Source organism: Balaenoptera borealis (assembly GCF_965194805.1).
Source record: "Balaenoptera borealis genome assembly, chromosome: 20".
Lineage (NCBI taxonomy): Eukaryota > Metazoa > Chordata > Mammalia > Artiodactyla > Balaenopteridae > Balaenoptera > Balaenoptera borealis.
In genome coordinates, this window is record NC_138879.1 from 46,128,457 (window position 1) to 46,148,057 (window position 19,601).

Below are 19,601 nucleotides of genomic sequence, written 5' to 3' on the forward strand. Positions count from 1 at the left end.
CGGTTCCAGAGCAGCAGTGACTTGTGGGTGGCAGGCTGCTTCCCTGGGGGAGACAAGTAATGTTCATGAGTCACACCACCCGAAATATATGCAAAGCTGCCTCCATCGCCTTTCGTTGCAGCCCAGATTGACAAGTTTGTTTGAGATTGCGATCCACGAGGTATATTTATAATCACACCTTAAAAAAAAATCTTCTTGCAGGCATCCCCTCCCCCCATAGCCAGCAGCTCATCTGGCAGGGTTTCTGCGAGCAAAGATACCTCGCGGGGGGGGGGGGGGGGGGGCGGGGGCGGGGGGAGGGAGGACACCACCTGCCGCCCTGTGCTGCACTCCACCGAGGAGCCCGTCCGTGGGCTTCGTGGCCCCATCCCTGGCGATGGGAGGAGCGGCCTGGCCGCTCTTACCGGGCGCATAGCCCACGAACTGTGGCCGCCCGTTCACCCCCGATCGACCCCCAGCTATGGAATTTCATTTATTAGAAGTCGAGGCGGCTGCTGGCAGCCCCATTGCTTGGCTGTCTTTGTTTCTCTGCTGTGTGGGCGCGTCTCGAGCACGTGGCAGCTGGAGCGCGCAGGCCGGAGGAAAAGCGACCTGGGTTTAGAGTCCAGGGCCGCTTGGCAAAAAGAGAAACTCCGGCTGCCCAGAGGATAGGCCCCCCCCCCCCCCCACAATCCAGGCTGAGCTCCCCGCCTCCTTAAGCTCCAAGCCTTTTCAGGGGAGGAAGGTTAAGTCACCCCGTTCCCCCCACCCCGCTAGCCCCATCTCCTGGTTGGCCCTGGGACTACCTGGGAGTGGCCGAAGCACGGATCCACTCTCCAAACTTTGTTCCCGAAGCCCCCAGCCCCGCCACAGACGAGCTTCTGGGCCTGGGGTTAGGGATAAAAGGGTTTCAGAATTTCCCTTTGGAGACTTCGCCACCTCAGGAAGCAGGACAGTTAAAGAGGAATCGCAAAAAGACTCTAAAAACAATTTAATGAGGAAATGTACAGGCATTCTCCCGGCCACTCCTAGCCGTCCCTTCCCCGCTCCAGCCCCCTCCCCAACTCTGGCAGCAGCCACGACACTCTGCTGACCCCTCGTGGTGGAGGTGGGCAGCGGTCTCCGGCTGCGGGAGACGCCAGCTGGATCCTCCCAGCCTAGAGAAAGGGGCGAGGCGGTCCACTCCTCCCTCATCCTTTCCCGCCGGGGCCTGGCACTGCAGGGTGTGGAGGAGGTAGGACAGAAGACCACACAAAGAAACCTGAGAGAGGCTCGGAGAGTTTGCAAGCTTTTGCTAGCACCTCCCACAAAAATGCTTCCTGGATTGTTCTAAGTAGGGCTGGTATGGAATCCCTTATTCCTGTCTTGTTATAAGGTGGGGTCAAGAAGGCACTGTGCCTGGTCCCCCCACCTGTCCCAGTCCGCCTGGTTGGGGGAGGGATGCGCCATTTCCAGGGCAGTCACTATCCTTAGCTCACCCGAGGAGGTAGTATTTAGTGTCACATTTTAGAGGTGAGTGGTCCGAGAAGCCAGAAAATTTAAGCAATCTGCTTAAGGTCAGGCAGATAGTAAGGAGGAATTCACTCAGGTTCTCTCAGACACCCCAGTCCCTATCCACTCCAGGTCCTACCAGCCCTTGCAATAGGCTGCCCCAGAGGGCAATTCCACTTTTATCGCGGCATCTGCAGGCACCCTTCTGGAAAGACCTCTCTGCCCTGGGGTTATTCAGGAAGGAGTTAGTCTCTGGAATCAGTCACTTCCTCTCCAGAGGGTACCACATGGGGTGGAGGTGGGGAGCTGCCACCTGCTGCTGTCTCTGCCCAGCCTCACTCTGGTCCTTGCAGAGGACAGCGTATGGCGGGAGGGGTCTGCTCTCCCAGCCTTAATAGACATTCTCTTTCTAACGTCAAATGTGGAAGATGGAGTTTAATTTTAAAAGAAGGCAGGGAAGACTCCTACGCAGTATTTCAGGTGCCAGATTCCTGGTTGCTCCAGTGACCCTTGGCACTAACGCCCCGCACCTTTCTCAGGATTCCTCCCATCAGTCACTCTTCTTGGAATCTGGATCCTGCTCACGTTCCACTAGGACCCAAACTCAATCCTGAAGGCCACACCTTCCCGCGACCCCTAAGGCTTGAGCAAGGCCTGTAACCCCCTCCTTCCCCAGCAAAAGGCAAAATGCCAGCGGGTGGCGGTGCGCCCCAGTCCAACTGGCGTCAGGACACTGCCTCCGTTCCAGCCAGGCCTGACTCCCTCCCCACTCTCTCAATGAATCAGGGGGCCACTGCGGGACCCTCTCCGGCCACTCGCCACCCCCAGTTCCACGAGGCGGACTACAAGCCCCATGATGCCGCGGGGCCGAGTTATAACAAGCACTGCCCAGGACACCCACGTCCCCCTCCTCTCTCCCCCGCATCCCTGCATCCCTAGCCGACCGCTCGGGCTGAGGGCCGGGCTATGCAGCTGCGGGCGCGCGTCCCTGCGGCGGCGGCGTCCCTGGGGCCCTCGCCCCGTGCGCCCCCGCGCCTGCTGCGGGCGCCTGCCCCCTCGGCCGAGCAGCGTCTTTGTACGCGGGGGTGTGGGAGGCGAGGCGCGAGTCCGCGCCGCGCCGCCGAGTGCCCGCGCCCTCTCCGGGCGGGTGGGGGCCTTTCCGCGCCGCCCGCCGCCTCGCGAGGACGCCCGCGGCCCGCGCCGCCCGCACCGTTCCGGGCGCGCCACCCCCGCCCGCCGGCGCCGCTAGCACATGCCCGAGCCGCAGCCCTGCGAGCAGGCAGCGCTGGCCCCCCGCCCCGCGGCTCCGGGCCCTGGCTCTGGCGCGGTCCCTCCTCCCGGGCCGGGCGCCGCGGCCCCGGCATGAGGAGCGGGCGATGATCCCCGCCAACGCCTCCGCCAGGAAGGGGCCCGAGGGCAAGTACCCGCTGCACTACCTCGTGTGGCACAACCGCCACCGCGAGCTGGAGAAGGAGGTCCGCGCCGGCCAGGTAAGAGCGCCGTCGGGGCGCCGCGAGGACCCCATGGCCGGGCACGCCCGCCCGGCTTGGGGAGGGGGCGCGGCGCGGGCTGTCCCGCCCCCCTGGCGAGTTTGCAGCGCTTCTTTGTTCGCAGCCGCCGCTTTTGTGCTGTTGACCCGGAGAGGGTGATGGGAGCGGCCCCCGCCCGCTTCCCTCCGGCCCGGACTGGCGGCCCACACGTGCTCCGGACCCTCCCAGATTGGGGTAGGGGACGCCGTGCCCCTCCTCCGCCGGGGCAGTGAGGGCTGCGGGGAGGGGCTGCCGGCTCCATCTGTGTTCCACGCGGTAGGAGAGTCCGCCCCACTCAGCTCGGCAGCAACACCTCCCGCGTGAGTGTGCGGAGGTGGGCAAGGCCTGCGTAGGGAGGGGGTCACGGGTCAAGGATCAAAGAGGCTGTGACACTCCCAGACATTCCAGCCCCACCCAGTGCCCTCTACCCTCACGATGAGCGCTTATCTGTTTGCTCAGACTGGGCAGAGCCCCTGGATCCCTCAGACCCGGCTCAGGAATGGGGAGTAAAGAGGGAGACCCTCTTGGGTTTAGCCCTGAAGGGCCTTGTCCAGGTGCTGAAAGGCGCTCTCCTGCCCTCTGGTGCTGGGGCCTGGCTTCTAGGCGCTGAGGAAGCGAGGGGCCCTTTGGCCCCTGGCAGGATTTGAGGTTTTGCACACAGAGCAGGCTACCAGGTTCCTCTAGTCATTGAGAATGGGTGGGTCAGCCAGCTTTGGCTGGGCGGTGGCCTCCAAGAAGATAAGGTAAGGGATGGGGTCTCCTGGCCGTTCTTTAGGACCAAGGCAGACAGGCAGGCAGGCACAGGTCACAGGTAGTTCCCAACTCTGCCCTTGGCCTTCAGGCGTAGGTAGGCACACGTGGCACGGACGACTAACCCTCCAGGTTGGGGAGGCAGGAGCGAGAGCTGGGCCCAGCCTGCCCTGGTTTGTCTCCAGTTGAGGCCTGCAGACTTGGCCTAGATCTGAGATCCTGGGGCCATGGGCTGGGAGTGGTTTGCTAAGGCGTTGCCCCTTTGGGAATATGCCTTTTGAGGGCCACTTCCTGAGTCACAGGAAGTTCAGTTTGAGGAGCTGTCTGCTTCCAAGGGAAGAATGAGGTGGAGAGCAGGACATCCCCAGATGGTGAGCGAAGTGAGGGTCAGAGTGTGTCTCTGAATTCCACCACTGAGCCCTCGGACCAGTGCAGCACCCAGCTCTGCATAGCAGTCCCAGGAAGTGTTGGGGTGACCTGAGCCTCCATCTCTGGTCGGGGTGTCCACTTCCATTCTACCTCTGCTTCCACAAGGATGCTCCAGGTTGCTCCTCAGACCACATCTCTGTTTATCCATCATAAAGGAAGTGGTTTGCAGCCACTGGTAAAGGAAGCAAGGTCAGAGTGGTGGATCCTGCGGGACAAAGATGAACAAACCAGGCACAGCCCATGCCCTCCAGGAAACCCCGTTCTGGTGAAGCAAGTGTGAACAGGGAAGTACAGTGTGATGTGCAGGGTGCTAAAACAGTCCAGCCTCTTCTGGCTCTTCTCTGCTTTCCTCCCCTTGAGGGCAAGAGAAGACAAGCCTCTGATAGAGGTTACAGCTGGAGGGATTTAAGTATGATCTTAGAGGAACTTCCCAATGGGATGGTTGATGGTTGGTCAAAGAATTGTTAGGCAGAAGGCTAGTGGTTGAATGTCCAGAACACCTCAATCACACTCCCTTGCCCAAGGGGTGGGTGGTCCTTTTCTTGCAGAGATTGGAGAGAGGCAGAATGCCTTAGAAGAAAAGGCTTTTTCACCCAGCCCTGTCTGATTGACAGTCCTCAGGTCAGCAGTCATCTTCCTGGGGTGAGGCTGGATGGGGAGCACTGGAACCCGCTGCAGGTAGGGGTGGTTTGGACCACTGAGTGTGTTCCTCTTTGCTCCCCTCAGGCTGCCACAGAAACCAGGGACCAGGTTCACCCCATCCCCACCCACTCATCCCCTCACCCTGGTGAGTTTTTGTCTTCCTGAAACGGATACTGCCTGCCCTGATCCAGGCCAGGGGGAATATAGGGCATTGGTTGAGATTAAACCCTTCTTCAACCCTAAAGGAATCAGGGGTGCCAAGAAGGGGAATGCCAGTCAGTCTGGGTGGGAGAGCCCCCTGGCTGTATTTCGACTCCAGGACTGACCCAGGGTGATGCTTGCATCCAGATGTGCACTGCTCAGTCCCCAGGGCCTCAGACTCCCAGGGAGAACTGAGGACGCCCACCCCAGCCATTTCCTGCAGGTGATGGGTCTGGGGGCAGCCACTTAACATCATAATGAAACACTATAGACCCCAGGCAGCTCATCTGGGGGTCCCTGATCTCTGGTCCTTCTGGCACCCACTGTCACAGAAAACAGCTGGGTTTTCCTCAAACACACAGCAGCTCGGTTTCCCTGGTCTTCACTTGTCATAGCTGCCTCTTCTTCACTCCAAGAAAGCCCTGCAGAAGCCCTCCCGTGGGCAGGCTTGGCAATGCTGGCCAAGGAGGAGGGGGATGGCACGGCAGGCTTCTGAGCAGGTTCATGGGGTCTGGAAGCAGGGAGTGGTGGGGAGATGGGAGGTGCTCAGCGGGTGTTTTTTGGTGAAGGGAAGGGTCCATGATCACCCCTAGCCAATACCCAGCAATACAATGGTTGCTGGGTGCCCTGCTTCCTGCCACACACCTGCTCTACCAGGTTGGGAGGGGGCAGGGGGTTGTAGGGTAGGGGATGTGCCAGTTCCCCCTTGGCCGGCACGAGGCCTGAGGTCCAGACAGCCGGGCATGGCCTTGGTTCTGGAGTCACGCGTCCCTGGTGTTCCCTGGGGGTGGGAGGTGGAAGTTAGACTGAATAGCTCCCTGTGGGAGGGCCAAGGAGAGCAGGATTCTTCCCAGGCAACAGGCACTCTGGAGGGGGCTGGACTGTGGTCCTAGAGAAACATTTTTTCTTCCGGCGGCTGCCTCCACCATGGTCCTCCTTCCTGCTTTCCCCGGTTCATCCTTCTGACCTAGAGGCAGGTGAGATGGGATGGTGGGGCCCCTGGATACTCAGACAGAGGCTGCCTCACCCAAAGTACCTGTTGTGTCCAGGAGCACCTGTGATCCCTTCTCCTCGCAAAGTAGGCAGTCCTGGGTATGGGCTGTCACCACAGCTGATGAGTTGGGAAGCTCAGGAGAGGGAGCCACAGACCCTAGAAACCAAAAATCAATGTGTCTGGGATGAGGGGGAGGGGCTGTGTGGGGCAGGATAGAGGGGGGTGGGTGGAGGGCTTAGGTGGACGGGCGGGTGGCGGGGGTGGGTGGAGAGGTGGGCGGAGGGGTGGGCGGAGGGGGCAGGGTGGAGGGGTGGATGGAGGGGTGGGCGGAGGGGGTGGGTGGAGGGGGAGTCAGCAGGTGCCACCCCCACTGGCCCAACTCCACTTGGGGAAGCATCTTGCCTCCCTCCCCCCATTGAGTGAGCTCAGGCCTGCCTGGTGGGAGAGCAGAGGAGCAGTGGCCATACCAGACTCTGGCTGTCTTCCCTGGGGCTGGGGGATGGAGCGGGGCAAGGAAAGGAGACGCAGGCTGAGGAGGCAAGGGGCCCCAGGCTCTGGGCCCCTCACCTTACTTCTCCAGCACCTGTGTTTAGTCTATACATCTGGTATGTTCTTATAAGATTTCACCTAACAAAAGGACTCTGCTAATGCTAAACAACTTTGAAAAATACCCTGCTAGTGCATGTGGGTTCAAGGAGTGTGCATGTGCAAATGTGCTGGCAAATACATGTGTTACATGAGTAGAGGCCTGCAGGCCGGAGGGCAGCTGGGCACACATGTGCTTGTACACTTAGGGGTGCACATGTACAATGAGTGTGGATGCAGGAGTAAGAGTGTGTGTCCTTATGGTACCTGTACGAGTGTGTGTGTGTGTGTGTGTGTGTGTGTGTGTGTGTGTGTGTGCAGGCAGGTGCCTGAGTGGAAGCAGGGAGACTCTGCCCAGGGAGCCCCAGCTCCTAAGCTCAAAAGACCCCTGCTTTTGGCTCCAGCTGAGGCCAGCTGGGGTGCAGAGTTTCCGTTCTCTTGGTGGGGAGGGCTGGCTATTGGGTTTCATTGGAAACCTTTCCATTCCAGCAATTAAATAGCAGCAGGCCTTTGCCGAGGAAATTAATGAATTCTCCCACCTGGGCCCCCGGCAAGGTGCCTCTTCCCCTGCAGGCCCAGCTTTGGACGGGTGAGGGGGAACTTCGTTGGGGCTCGGCTGACAGTATGCAGGGCTGATGTTGGCCCTGGAAGACAGCGGTGCCTTGGGGACCCTGGGGAGGGCTGTCGGGAGAGCTCCTGTGGAGTGGGGGTAGGGAGGGCACCCCTGCCTGGCAGGCGGTGCCAGCCTCTCTGTGGAGCCTGGAGCGGAGGCACCTGAGGGGGAAGGAGGCAGGCGGCATCTGGAGCCCGGGGACCGGGCCCTGCTGGCTCCCTGGGGCCTTGTTAGCAGCAGCAGCATCTGGGGCGGGGCCGGTGGGAGGCGTGGGTGGCTGGGCTGCGGCCCCATGGGAAGGCCTCCTCCTGACACCCCCCATGACCCAGCCAGCTCAGGGTCTATGGATCCTGCATCACTCCCACCCCAGGACTCAGGACCCCACCCAGGTCAGACCCTGAGGGGCCCAGCTCAACCCGTAAGAGGCTCCCCTCCCCTCTGGGGAGCTCATGTAGAGGAGCAGCAGGGGGGCCGCTCACAGGGGCCAGGCACAGTTTTGGGTTTTTTTTGAGGCTCCCAGTATATTTAAAAATGAAGAAATGCCAACAAGGGTTATAAAAATTATATAAATAATCTGAATTATTTTAAATGTTTCATTTTTGACAAAGGAGTTCCCACTCATGTTTAAAATATTTAACTGTTGCTAGAAGGTAGCAGTCCTCACTACTTCCCCACTCCTCTCAGAGGCAACCACTTTGAACTCTTTAGGCTGTTCTGGTTATTTGCCTCCATAATTATAAGCAATATACCTCTACAAGTATTTACTGGTTAATCAATTTTACACTTCACTGCCTTGCCTTCCTTCCCCATGTCCCTTAAAAAGTCATCTATGCATTTGTTTAATAAATATTTATTAAGCACCAGTTATGTGCCAGATGCTGTCCAGAGACTGGGGATGTAGCACTGAACAAGACAGACGGTCCCTTTGTGGGGCTTAACAGTCTAGGAGAGGGAGACAATGAAAAAATAAATAAGCAATTTAATGTTGGGAGAGAACTAGAGCAGGATAAGGGACAACAGATAGATAAATAGCAACTGACATTTGAGATGGGTTGTCAGGACCAGCCTTTCTAAGGAGGTGACATTTGAGCAGTGGCCTGAATGAAGTGAGAGAAGCAGCTTTGTGGCTACTGGTACCCAGGAGAAGATGGTTCCGGAGAAGGCTGATATGCAGGAGTGGAGCTTGGAGAGATGGGAGAGCATGTGAGTTCAAAGAGACGTCCAGGATTCTTTTCTCAACTGGATGGGAAGCCATGGAGAGATTTTGAGCTAAGGGGCGTCAGGACCTGAGGAATATTTCACAGGATGACAGCACCTATGATGGGCCCTGTGAAGAATAGACCTAAGGAACCAAGAGAAGAGTGGGCGGAATTAGGTGACAGATGGGGTGGCCACGACCAGGAGGGTAGCCTGAAGGTGGTGAAAACTAAGATGACTTTGGATCTATTTTGAAGGTAGAGCCTGTAAGGTCAAATTTTACTGATGGATTAGATATGGAAGGTGAGAGAAAAAGAAGAGATAAAAACAGTCCCAATGTTTCTTACCTGGAAAGGGAGTGAACTGAGGTGCTGTTTACTGTGATGGGAGAACTGGGGCAGGTGAAGCTGTCCAGGTATGGCTGGCATAAAGAAAGCAAGGGAAAGAAGTCACAGGTCAGAATGTCCCATTTTGTTTCATGAATTCAATTTCCTTTTCATATTTTTCTCAGGGTGTAAATTACTGTCCCCCCCGGCCAAATTTTTTTTTCATCTGTTTCCTGCATTGACAGTTGTTTCCTCTGGGTTTTTAGCATCTATTTGCATGTTTTGGTATCTTTCATGTTGGCAGCTTTCCTCAAGTGTCCACTCACCCTCGGCTCTTGGGGCATATTTAAGGATGGGGGTGTGGAGCTTATTAACGAACGGGTGCTGCTCTAAGATGACTGGCCTGCTTATTGTTGGGATCCCCAAATTTCTGTACCCAGAGGTCTGTGGTGCCTCTAGTTTCTGCAAGAAGGAATTCTCCAGTCTCCTGCTAGGGGTAGGATGGGGCAGTGTTATGTGCAGTCTGGCTGCCAGTGGTTCAGGACTTGAGGCAGGGAAGGGACTGGGCTTTCACTGTTCACCAGTTTTCAGTCCCATGACCTCATCCTCAGACCAATGTCCGAGTTCAGTGCATCTGAAGCTCAATTTCTATAAAGAATAAACCCCTGGCATCCTGTGGAGAGGAAGGGGGGCATCTCCCAGCTTTACAAGATTGGGGAGGGGGTTCTGAATTTTAACCAGACCCCCCTGTATTCAGTCCTGAGCCTTTCTCCCACCTCTGCTGTTCCCACTGCCTGCATGTTCTGCACCTGTCAGGGGTGCTAAGGGGGGAATCCAGCTTGCTAATCACTGGGGTTTCCCTCTGTGAATGCTTGGGTTCTAGTACCTTCTGTTCCCTTAAGTCAATTGTGATGCCCCAGCCACTTTCTTGTGGGTTTTAAATATTTTATTGGCATTCTTATACTTACTCACACATTTACTTTTCTTTATTTTTTTAATGTGGTTGTGCCGGGTCTTAGTTGTGGCAGGTGGCGGGTTCCTTAGTTGCAGCATGAGAACTCTTAGTTGCAGCATGCATGTGGGATCTAGCTCCCTGACCAGGGATCGAAGCTGGGCCCCCTGCATTGGGAGCGCAGAGTCTTAACCACTGCGCCACGAGGGAAGTCCATCACACATTTACCTTTTGAGGGAATCTTCATTCCTTTGTATAGATCTAAGTTTCCATCTGGTATCATTTTCCTTCCACTTGAATAACTTCATTTAACATTTCTTGCATGTCTTCTGGTGATAAATTCTCTTAGCTCTTGTTTGTCCATAAAAGTCTTTATTCCCCCATTTCATTTTTGAAGTATATTTTTCACAGGATATAGGATTCTAGGTTGACAATTTTTTCCCCAGCACTTCAAAGATTTCATTCTGTTGTCTTCTAGCTTGCATAGTTACTGACGAAAAGTATGTAGTATTTCCTATATTTGTCCTTACATACATAGCGTGTCTCAATTCTCAAAATGCTTTCCACAACACTGTAAATCAACTATACTCCGATAAAAATTTTTTTAAAATGCTTTTAAGATTTTCTTTTTATCATTAGTTTTCAGCATTTGATTATGATGGGCCTTGGCGTAGGTTTTTTTGGTGTTTTTCTTCCTTGGGATTCATTGAGTTCCTTGGTATTCATTGAGTTCCTTGGTTCTGTGGATTTATCATTGTATTAGTTTCCGCAACAAATTACCACAGACTGGGTGGGTTAAAACAACAAAAATTTATTCTCTCATCATTTTAGAAGTCCAGGTTCAAGGTATCAGCTCCACTCCTTCCAAAGTCTCTAGGGGAGAATCCTTCCTTGTCTCTTCAAGCTTCTGGCGGCTCCAAGCATTCCTTGGCTTGTGGTTGCATAACTTCAGTCTCTGCCTGCATCTTCACATGGAACTTCTCTGTGTGTGTGTTTTATAAACCGGATTTAGGGCCTACCTGGATAATTCAGGCCGATCTCATTTTAAGATCCTTAACTTAATTATATCTGCAAAGACCCTTTTTCCAAATAAGGTCACATTCACAGGTTCTGGCAGTTAGGATGTAGACATATATTTTGTGGGGGCACCACCATTCAACTTACTACAGTAGTTTTTTTTAAACCAAATTTGGAAATTTTTTGGCTATTTCTTTAAATTTGTGTTATTCTTCCACTTCCTTATCCTATCCTGTGGGACTGCAATTATACATATGTTAGAATGCCTTATAGTGTCTCACAGATTGCTGAGGCTGTTTGAATGTTTTTCGATACTTTTTTTCTCTTCTGTTCTTCAGTTTGTACAGTTCTGTTGCTGTATCTTTAAATTCACTGATTTTCTTTTTATTCTGTAGTGTCTAGTCTACTGTTAATTCTATCCAGTGAAAATTTCATTTCAGATATTGTACTTTTTATCTCCCATTTCTTTCCCTGTGAATGTTGTTTTTCTTTAAACTTTTGAGCATATTGAGCCATTCATCTTTATTGTTTCTGAATATGTTTCTATTAAATGATTTTTCTCCTGATTATGGGTTTTATATTTTCCTACTTCTATGCATGTCTAGTCATTTTTAACTGGATGTTGGACATTGTAAATGTTGTGATGTTAAGCATCGGGATATTGTTGTCTTCCTTTAGAGAGTGTTAGACTTTGTTCTGGCAGCCTAAGTTAAGTTACTTGCAAATCAGTTTGATCCTTTTGAGCTTATTTTTAATCTTTATTAGATTAGGTCTGGGTGAGCCTTTTCTCTTGGGATAGGATTCCTACTCCTAAGATATAACCCTTCTTGGGTCTCTTGAATACCCTGGGTAATCAACAAGAACTCTCTACTCTAGCAGGTTGGAGCTTGAATGTCTCCCTGCCATGGGTGAGCTCTGAGAATTTACCAGCCTATTGTTCCTTTTCTGCCTGGTTTTGTTGAGTTTCACTCTACACATGTGAAGTTTAGTATTCAGCGAAGACTCAAAGGGGACTATATGCAGATTTCTGGAGTTTTTTTTTTTTTTTTTTTACATAGGTCACTTCTTCCTGGAACTCTGCCCTGCAACTTCTAGCTACCTCAGCCTCCCTGAACTCCTATCTCTGTCTCCTTAACTCCTCAGCAAGACTACCATGCTCTGCTGGGGATTCCCCTACCTGAATTGCTGTCTGGAATATTCCTCTAAGTAGAAACTTAGGCAATCATAGAGCCCACCTTGTTTGTTTCTCTTACTTCAGGGATCACAGTCCTGGACTAATTGTTGCCTAATGTCTGAAAACAATTATTTCATATATTTTGAAGCAATAGTTTTCTTTGTTTGTTGGGAGGGTAATTTCAGTTATCGCATCATATTGGAGTAGAAGCCTGTTCCTGGCATTTTAATCAAGTTTGGGGAGGAGAAAAGGAGTTACATACACGTGGTCAGTTCACATATTTAAGCAGAAGTCCTAGTCTCCTGAAATATATCTAAATATTTATGTTTAACAAACATATGCTTTTATCACGCAACAAAAATCTCATGTCATATAATCGTGTTATTCACAAAATAATAAGAGTATTTATAAAAAATGTTAATACATAGTGTCCCATAGGCACAGGACATGGGTTTGAAGTTGTACCATGAACATATTCTTTCATTCTTATCAATGTATTACTGCAACTGTTTGCTAAACCTCTCAGGGATAATGTCAATGATCTAAATTGGTGGCCCTTCCTGAAGGTGTGGTCTTGGACCCCTAGGATAGGTCCTGTCTCAGGTGCCCTCCCTGGCCAAGAGTCTTTCTAGACCACACTTCGGCCCCAGGCTTACTCTTCACAGGCAGACCACTGGGCCTTGGAAGAGTGAACCCAGTCAGGGCACCTAGGTGGACAGGAAAGGAAGTCCTTCCCTTTCTCAGAGTTACTTCCTGCCCTCTCCTGCAAGCCCCTTTCCCCTCACCTGACCCCAGCTCATTGTGTCTATTTTTTCCATTGCCTTCTGAGATGGGCAGGACAGGACAGCTAGGTGGTTGCTGCCTGCCTAGAGGCTGTCAGGCTTAGATGGGCTACCTCAGAAGTGACCAGGGCGACCTCTTCACCTCTTCCAGGTGGACATCGAGCAGCTGGATCCCCGTGGGCGCACTCCCCTGCACTTGGCCACCACCCTGGGGCACCTCGAGTGTGCCCGCGTGCTCCTGGCACACGGCGCAGATGTGGGCAGGGAGAATCGCAGCGGCTGGACAGGTGGGCACCCCTACTCACCGCTACCCCACAGCCTGGGTCTCCCGGCATCATATCCTCACCTCTGATTGGCTGAAGGGAGCCCTAGGCAGGATCCTGCCCTGTGACATTGCCTCTTGCCCACACCCCACCCCCAGTGCTTCAGGAAGCTGTGAGTACCCGGGACCTGGAGCTGGTGCAGCTGGTGCTGCGGTACCGGGACTACCAGCGGGTGGTGAAGCGGCTGGCAGGCATCCCTGTGCTCCTGGAGAAGCTGCGCAAGGTGAGGGCCAGCCTCTCAGCCTCCCCACCACGGTCTTTGAACGCTATCTCTAGCACAGGCTTAGCCACTCTCCTCTTCATCCTCCAGGCCCAGGACTTCTACGTGGAGATGAAATGGGAGTTCACTAGCTGGGGTAAGAGGGGCTGACGGGGGCCTCTCTGGGCACTCTCCCACCTCAGGGCTTCTGCACTTGCTGCTTCCCTGCCTAGAGCACTCTTCCCATCACTCTCCCATGGCTCCTTCTCACCTCTTAGCTCTCAGCTCATTGCTACCTCTTCCTGAGGCCTTTCCACCATGCCTCGATTGATTCCATTATTATTTCCTTCACTTTGTAATGACTGGCTCATTTGTTTGTTACCTGTCACCCCTTACTAGAAGGTGAGCTCCAAGAGGGCAGGGGTCCCGTCTTGTTCAATGTTGTATCCCCAGTGCCTGGCACATAGTAGGTGTTTAATAAATATTTGTTGGAAGACTAGATGAAAGGTTGAGTGAGTGAATTAAATGGTGGATACTAGGGACTTGGTGGTGGCTGAGTCATGCCTGTCCCCAGCCTCAGGTTGTTCATTTCTGAGTGACTGTGGTCTACATTTGTGGGGGGGAACTGGAGCAGGGGCTGCTCTCCCACCGGTTCCCTTACCCTTTCCCAGCCACACTCCTGACCCCCATGCTCTGAGGTGGCTGAGGGTGGTGGGCCAGACAAACTGAAGCCACCTCTGACCTTCTCTTCAACCTAGTGCCCCTGGTGTCCAAGATCTGCCCCAGTGACACCTACAAAGTGTGGAAGAGTGGGCAGAACCTTCGGGTAGACACCACACTTCTGGGCTTTGACCACATGACGTGGCAGCGAGGGAACCGCAGCTTTGTCTTCAGGGGCCAAGGTCAGGCAGGCGGGAGATGGGGCAGGGTGGGGAGGCTGGGGACAGCCCCCTGAGACCCCTGACCCCCTGTGCTATTCTGCGGCTGGCAGACACGAGCGCCGTGGTCATGGAGATTGACCACGACCGCCGGGTGGTGTACACAGAGACCCTGGCTCTGGCCGGGCAGGACCGTGAGCTACTGCTGGCTGCTGCCCAGCCCACCGAGGAGCAGGTGCTGAGCCGGCTCACCGCACCCGTCGTCACCACGCAGCTCGACACCAAGAACATCTCCTTTGAGAGGTAAGTGGGAATGACATTGGAAGCCTGGAGCCAGCCTGGTGGACGCCCCCTCACCTAGACCACTCTGCTTCCCTAGGAACAAGACCGGCATCCTGGGCTGGCGCAGCGAGAAGACCGAGATGGTGAATGGGTATGAAGCCAAGGTGAGGTCATAGCTCCCGGGTGCCAGACCCACCACACTCTTGCCTACAGCGAGCTGGGCAGGGGTTTCCTGACCATGCTTTCTCAGCCTTGGAGGTGCAGAGGCAATGCAGCGTGGAGGGAAGGTCATGAGACTAAGAGGCAACTGACGAGAATGGCCAGCATTTATTGAGCACCTAATATTATGTTCATGTTCAAGGCTCTGTTCTGACATTTTAAATGTATGTACTTGTATGTATGTATGTGTGTCTATGTACACATGCACACACGTCTATATATATATGTGTGTATGTCTCACACACACACACTCATTTAATCCTCACGACAACCCTTTCGGGTAGATGCTATTATTATTCCCATTTTACAGATGTTTATCGAGCCCTTTCCACAGTTTCCCATTTAATCTTTACAACAACTCTATGAAGTAGGGTACTGGCCCATTTTATGATGAGGAAGCAGGGGCTTGGAGTGACTAAGTGGCCAGTACAAGGTTGCCCAGAGCCAACCTTCAGACCCAGCTGGCTGACTCCAAAGCCAGGACTTTACCCCTAAGAAGACTGTTGTGGGGGACCCCCAGCAGTCACTCTGGGACCCCCATATCACCCATGTGGGGCCATGTGGTGAAGGGTCTAACCAATGCAAGTTTCTGTGTCGTTGTTGTTTCCTCCTGGAAGCCTTCCCTGGTTCATAGGCTGGGTTATGGCCTCTGTTTTTTGTTCCCACAGTCCTGTGCTCTCCCCATTAGAGCATGTATCACACTGTGTTATTACTGTCCATCGTCTTCTTGATTGTGAGCCTCAAGAGGGCAAGGATCATGTCTGGCCATGCTTGTTCACCGCTGTATCCCTGATGGCTGCCTCAGTGCCTGGCTTATAAAGGCTCCTCACAAAAATGTTTGTTGAATGAATAAGAGAACTGAATGAATAACTTCATATAATTACTTGCCCAAAGGCCTGGAGATTGGAACTGACAGCACCCCCCTCCCCTGACCGTTCCTTGTAGGAAGTGTTCATAATGCCCTTAGGGGCAGGGTAGGGGTACCAAAGCTGTCTGTGAGTCCTTTCCTCATCTGTCCCCAGGTATATGGGGCATCCAATGTGGAGCTCATCACCCGGACACGGACAGAGCATCTTTCAGAACAGCACAAGGGCAAGGTCAAAGGTAATGAGGCAGAGGTGGATGGGGGTGGGGGGAGGAACCAGCCCCACTCAAGAGCCTCCATCAGTATTTCCTCTGACATCCTAGCAAGAGCCAGGATAGTTTATTCAGGCAAATAGGTTTCAATTCAAGTGCCAAATCCTAGTGATTGGTAGTGGTTGCCTAGAGTGCTGTTAAGATTCTAAGGCAACATTTGGGCTCAACGGGCTCAACTGATTACTAATATCTGCATTGGATTTGGGGGCAGGGGGGAATGTCATGTACGCTGTTTGTTGGCCATTCTAGTCTAGTGGGACATACCCTAGGCAGAAGGACAGGGGCCCTGCCACTGATTCTCTGTGCCCACTGATACTACAACTGACTCTCTGGGCACCAGTTAGTCTGTCTGAAGTGGATAGACATAATTCCCACCTCACAAGAGAACAAAATGAAGTTAATATGGAAGCACCTGAAGGAAAACATACACATGCATACCCCAAAACACTTTTGGAAGTTTCTCCTGAGCCCCAGGCCTACTTTTATTCCAGCTGTGCTTATGGTGGTCCTGCCCCTGCCCCTTGGAGTCCTCAGTCACCTTCAGGTGAAGGTGCCTGGGTGTGTGGTGTGGGTGAGCAATCCTCCCTCCCCCCAGGGACCAGCCTCCTCCCTGGGTCTTGGGTGCTGTCACTTCTGAGGACTGCAGTGTCCTCTGAAATGCCATATTTCTTGCAGGCTGTAAGACACCTCTGCAGTCCTTCCTGGGAATTGCTGAGCAGCATGGGGGCCCCCAAAATGGGGTGAGTGTGTGCGAGGGGTACCCCTCTGTGGAAGGGTGTGGATGGGGATCAGGAGGAGGTCTGGGAGGCACCCTGTGGGGACTTCCTTTCTTTCCACAATGCCCAAGGCCCTGTCAGCTCCAATGGCGGGGGGACAGATCCGGGGCTTGTAATACCAAGTGGCTGGCCTGGCCTCAGGGACTGAGAAGGGCTCATAAGCCCCTCCCTGTGTGGTACAGACCCTGATCACTCAGACTCTGAGCCAAGCCAACCCCACTGCCATCACCGCAGAAGAGTACTTCAATCCCAACTTTGAGCTTGGCAACCGTGACATGGGCCGACCCATGGAACTGACCACCAAGACACAGAAGTGAGGCCCCATGGTGGTGCTGGGGAAGGGTGGGCAGGGCTGGGAGGCCATGGCTTCTACAATGTCCCTCACCCCTTGGGATCTGGGGCGCAGGTTCAAGGCCAAACTGTGGCTGTGTGAGGAGCATCCCCTGTCCCTGTGTGAGCAGGTGGCCCCCATCATTGACCTCATGGCCGTCAGCAATGCACTTTTCGCCAAGCTCCGGGATTTCATTACCCTGCGCCTGCCTCCGGGATTCCCTGTCAAGATTGGTGAGGCTCCACCCCCATTTCCTTTGAGCAGCTATTGGGAGGATGGGGCTTAGAGGAGGTAAAGAGTAGGTACCTAAGGTGTGAGGGAGTGGGTGGTGGCGCCTGATGGTTTCTGCATCCTCAGAAATCCCGATTTTCCACATCCTCAATGCCCGCATCACCTTCGGGAACCTCAATGGCTGCGATGAGCCGGTGCCGTTGGTGCGAGGCAGCCCCAGCAGCGAGACCCCTTCCCCAGGCAGTGACTCCTCCAGTGTCAGCAGCTCCAGTTCCACGAGTGAGACCCTGTCCTGCCCTGAGCCCGCCCTCACTTCCCCTCCCCACCAAGTACTTCCCCGGGAGTGGCCGGGAGGGGAGGTCTGGTCCACTCTGACCCACAGCCCGGCGCCCCCAGCCTCGTGCCGCGGCTGCGAGATCTCCCCCACGTTGTTCGAGGCCCCACGCGGCTACAGCGTGCTGGGCGGCCAGCGAGAGGCCACCACCCGCGACGACGATGACGACCTGCTGCAGTTCGCCATCCAGCAGAGCCTGCTTGAGGCGGGCAGTGAGTATGACCAGGTGCGTCCCCGCGGCCGCACGGGGCCACTGGACTGCGGTGCCGCCACAGCTAACTGGCTCACCCCCGCCTCCGCCCAGGTCACCATCTGGGAGGCGCTAACGAACAGCAAACCGGGCACTCACCCCATGTCCTACGAGGGTCGCCGACAGGACAGGTCAGTGCCCGCCCGTCCTGAGAGGGTTTGGAGACGCCTATTCCCCCACCTCCCATACACGTGCACAGAGAACACCAGGGCCCTGTCACGGTGCGTATGGACACTGCCGCATGAGCAACCCCTCTTGGCCCAGAGGAACCGTGGTACCGTCATCAGGGACCCTACTGGTTTCAAGATGGCGTCTACCACCACCACCCGTTCCTGACTCAGGGGTGGGTGAGCAGTACTCCAAACGCGGCCTTAGAGCCTTCACAGACCCTCACCAGACAGAATGTCGGGGCTGGGGTTCTAGAAGACTGGGAGGATGGGCTTCGTAGTAGCTGGAATCAGCTCCTACCGGGTGGGAGGGAGCCAGGGAGGTGATGCGGGACTCATCGCCTCCACTGGAGGGTGTTGAGGCCTGCGCTGTCTCGGGGCCTCCACACCGTCTCCGCCCTGCACACGGGCAGATGCCCGGAGCCCTCGACGTATCTTACCTGCCTCCAGGAGCGCTCCGCCCACGCCGCAGCGCCAGTCCACAACCCCCGCGGGCCTGGCGTCGGTCCCCAGCCCTCGGCCCAGCCCACGCCCAGGCCAAGGCGGCCACGTGTTCCGGAGCTACGATGAGCAGCTGCGGCTGGCCATGGAGCTGTCTGCGCAGGAGCAGGAGGAGCGGCGGCGGCGCGCGCGCCAGGAGGAGGAGGAGCTGGAGCGCATCCTGCGGCTCTCTCTGACTGAGCAGTAGCGCCCTCTGCCGGGCCCCTTGGCCACTCCCCGCGGGACCTGCCCCGGAGCGAGAGTCGCCCGTCCTGCGCGCTCGCCTAGCTGAGTCTGGAGACCCGAACCGCCGCCTCGGGGGCGTAGCGGTGCACCCGGCACCAGATGGGGAGGGGTTCGGCCCAGCCGTGGGGTACCTTCCTGGAGGCAGCTGGCACGGCCCGGCTCCCCTGCTTTGCTGTATCCTGACCCCACCCCACTCCCCTGGGCTCTGACCGGTCCAAGGGCGGAGCCAGGCCGTTTGAGGGGGAGACGGTCCTTAGAGGAGCACTATCCCCATCCCTTGCTCCTTCTGGCCAGTCCTCCTTTCTGCTCACTGACCGCACTCCAGGACACTGCCCGTGAAGCCTTTGCATCTCCGCTCTTCACCCCTGGGGGGCAGCTGAGCTCCCCACGTGCTGTGTGGCTGCTTCGTCTTAGACACAAACCAGCACGTCAAGGGCCCAGCTCCTCCCCCACCCCGGCATTTCAGCGTCAAGTGCACTTAGCGGGGTGCCCGGCTCCCCCAGCCCCCACACCCCTCCCGGGTCTCAGGGTGGTCCCAGCTTCTCTTTGGGTGACCAGAGGTTGGAGTCCCCATCCCCAAGGCACGTTTTTGTGATCAGGGAGGGTGCCCAAGGTGGCCCCAGGTCTGGGCAAGGCCTGGCTCCCTCGTGGTGTCTTGGCGAATGGGGGGGGCACAGTGGGCGTGGGGCAAACACCAGACTGGACACAGGGGTCGCCCAGGGCCCTGGCACCACCATCCATCCCTTCCCACCAGCTGCTGCTAGCCCTCTGTGGTTGTGCATCCTACTTTCCCCCCACCCAGGGGCTGACTCCGAAACCCTTCATCCAATGGTGCTAACCCCCGGCTCTCCCCTGCCCCACCCCACCACCCAGAGAAGCACAGACCCCGCCAGGGGCAGGGGCCCACTGCACACCCTTGTCTGGGTTCTCTCGGACTGGCCTTCCTGGCTCAGCCAGTGAGGCTCAGAAGGGACACGAAAGCGATGGAAGAAAACAACAAAGGGAAGCTGTTCCTCTCACCCTCTTCCCTGATGCCAGGGGCACCAGACTGATTCTGAGGCACAAATAAAAGAGGCTTCAAACCCAA

The 19,601-nt window shown here is 55.2% G+C and overlaps 1 protein-coding gene across 9 annotated transcripts; it reads left to right on the forward strand.

The window, feature by feature from the left end:
• The first annotated feature begins 2,376 nt into the window (after positions 1-2,376).
• Positions 2,377-19,601, forward strand: ANKRD13B (ankyrin repeat domain 13B). 9 transcript variants are annotated; one of them, XM_082371855.1, is made up of 15 exons: positions 2,386-2,960; positions 12,813-12,948; positions 13,083-13,207; positions 13,295-13,340; positions 13,942-14,085; positions 14,175-14,364; positions 14,441-14,507; positions 15,585-15,666; positions 16,375-16,439; positions 16,658-16,788; positions 16,882-17,039; positions 17,164-17,316; positions 17,434-17,597; positions 17,676-17,752; positions 18,239-19,601. In XM_082371855.1, exons 1-15 carry the CDS (start codon positions 2,847-2,849, stop codon positions 18,474-18,476), a joined length of 1,890 nt encoding a protein of 629 aa, XP_082227981.1. In that variant the 5' UTR covers positions 2,386-2,846; the 3' UTR covers positions 18,477-19,601. The 9 variants fall into 9 exon arrangements, with proteins under 9 accessions (XP_082227980.1, XP_082227973.1, XP_082227974.1 ...); XM_082371853.1 differs by having other exon boundaries at positions 2,383-2,960; positions 13,083-13,340; XM_082371848.1 differs by having other exon boundaries at positions 2,380-2,960; positions 13,083-13,340; positions 17,164-17,597.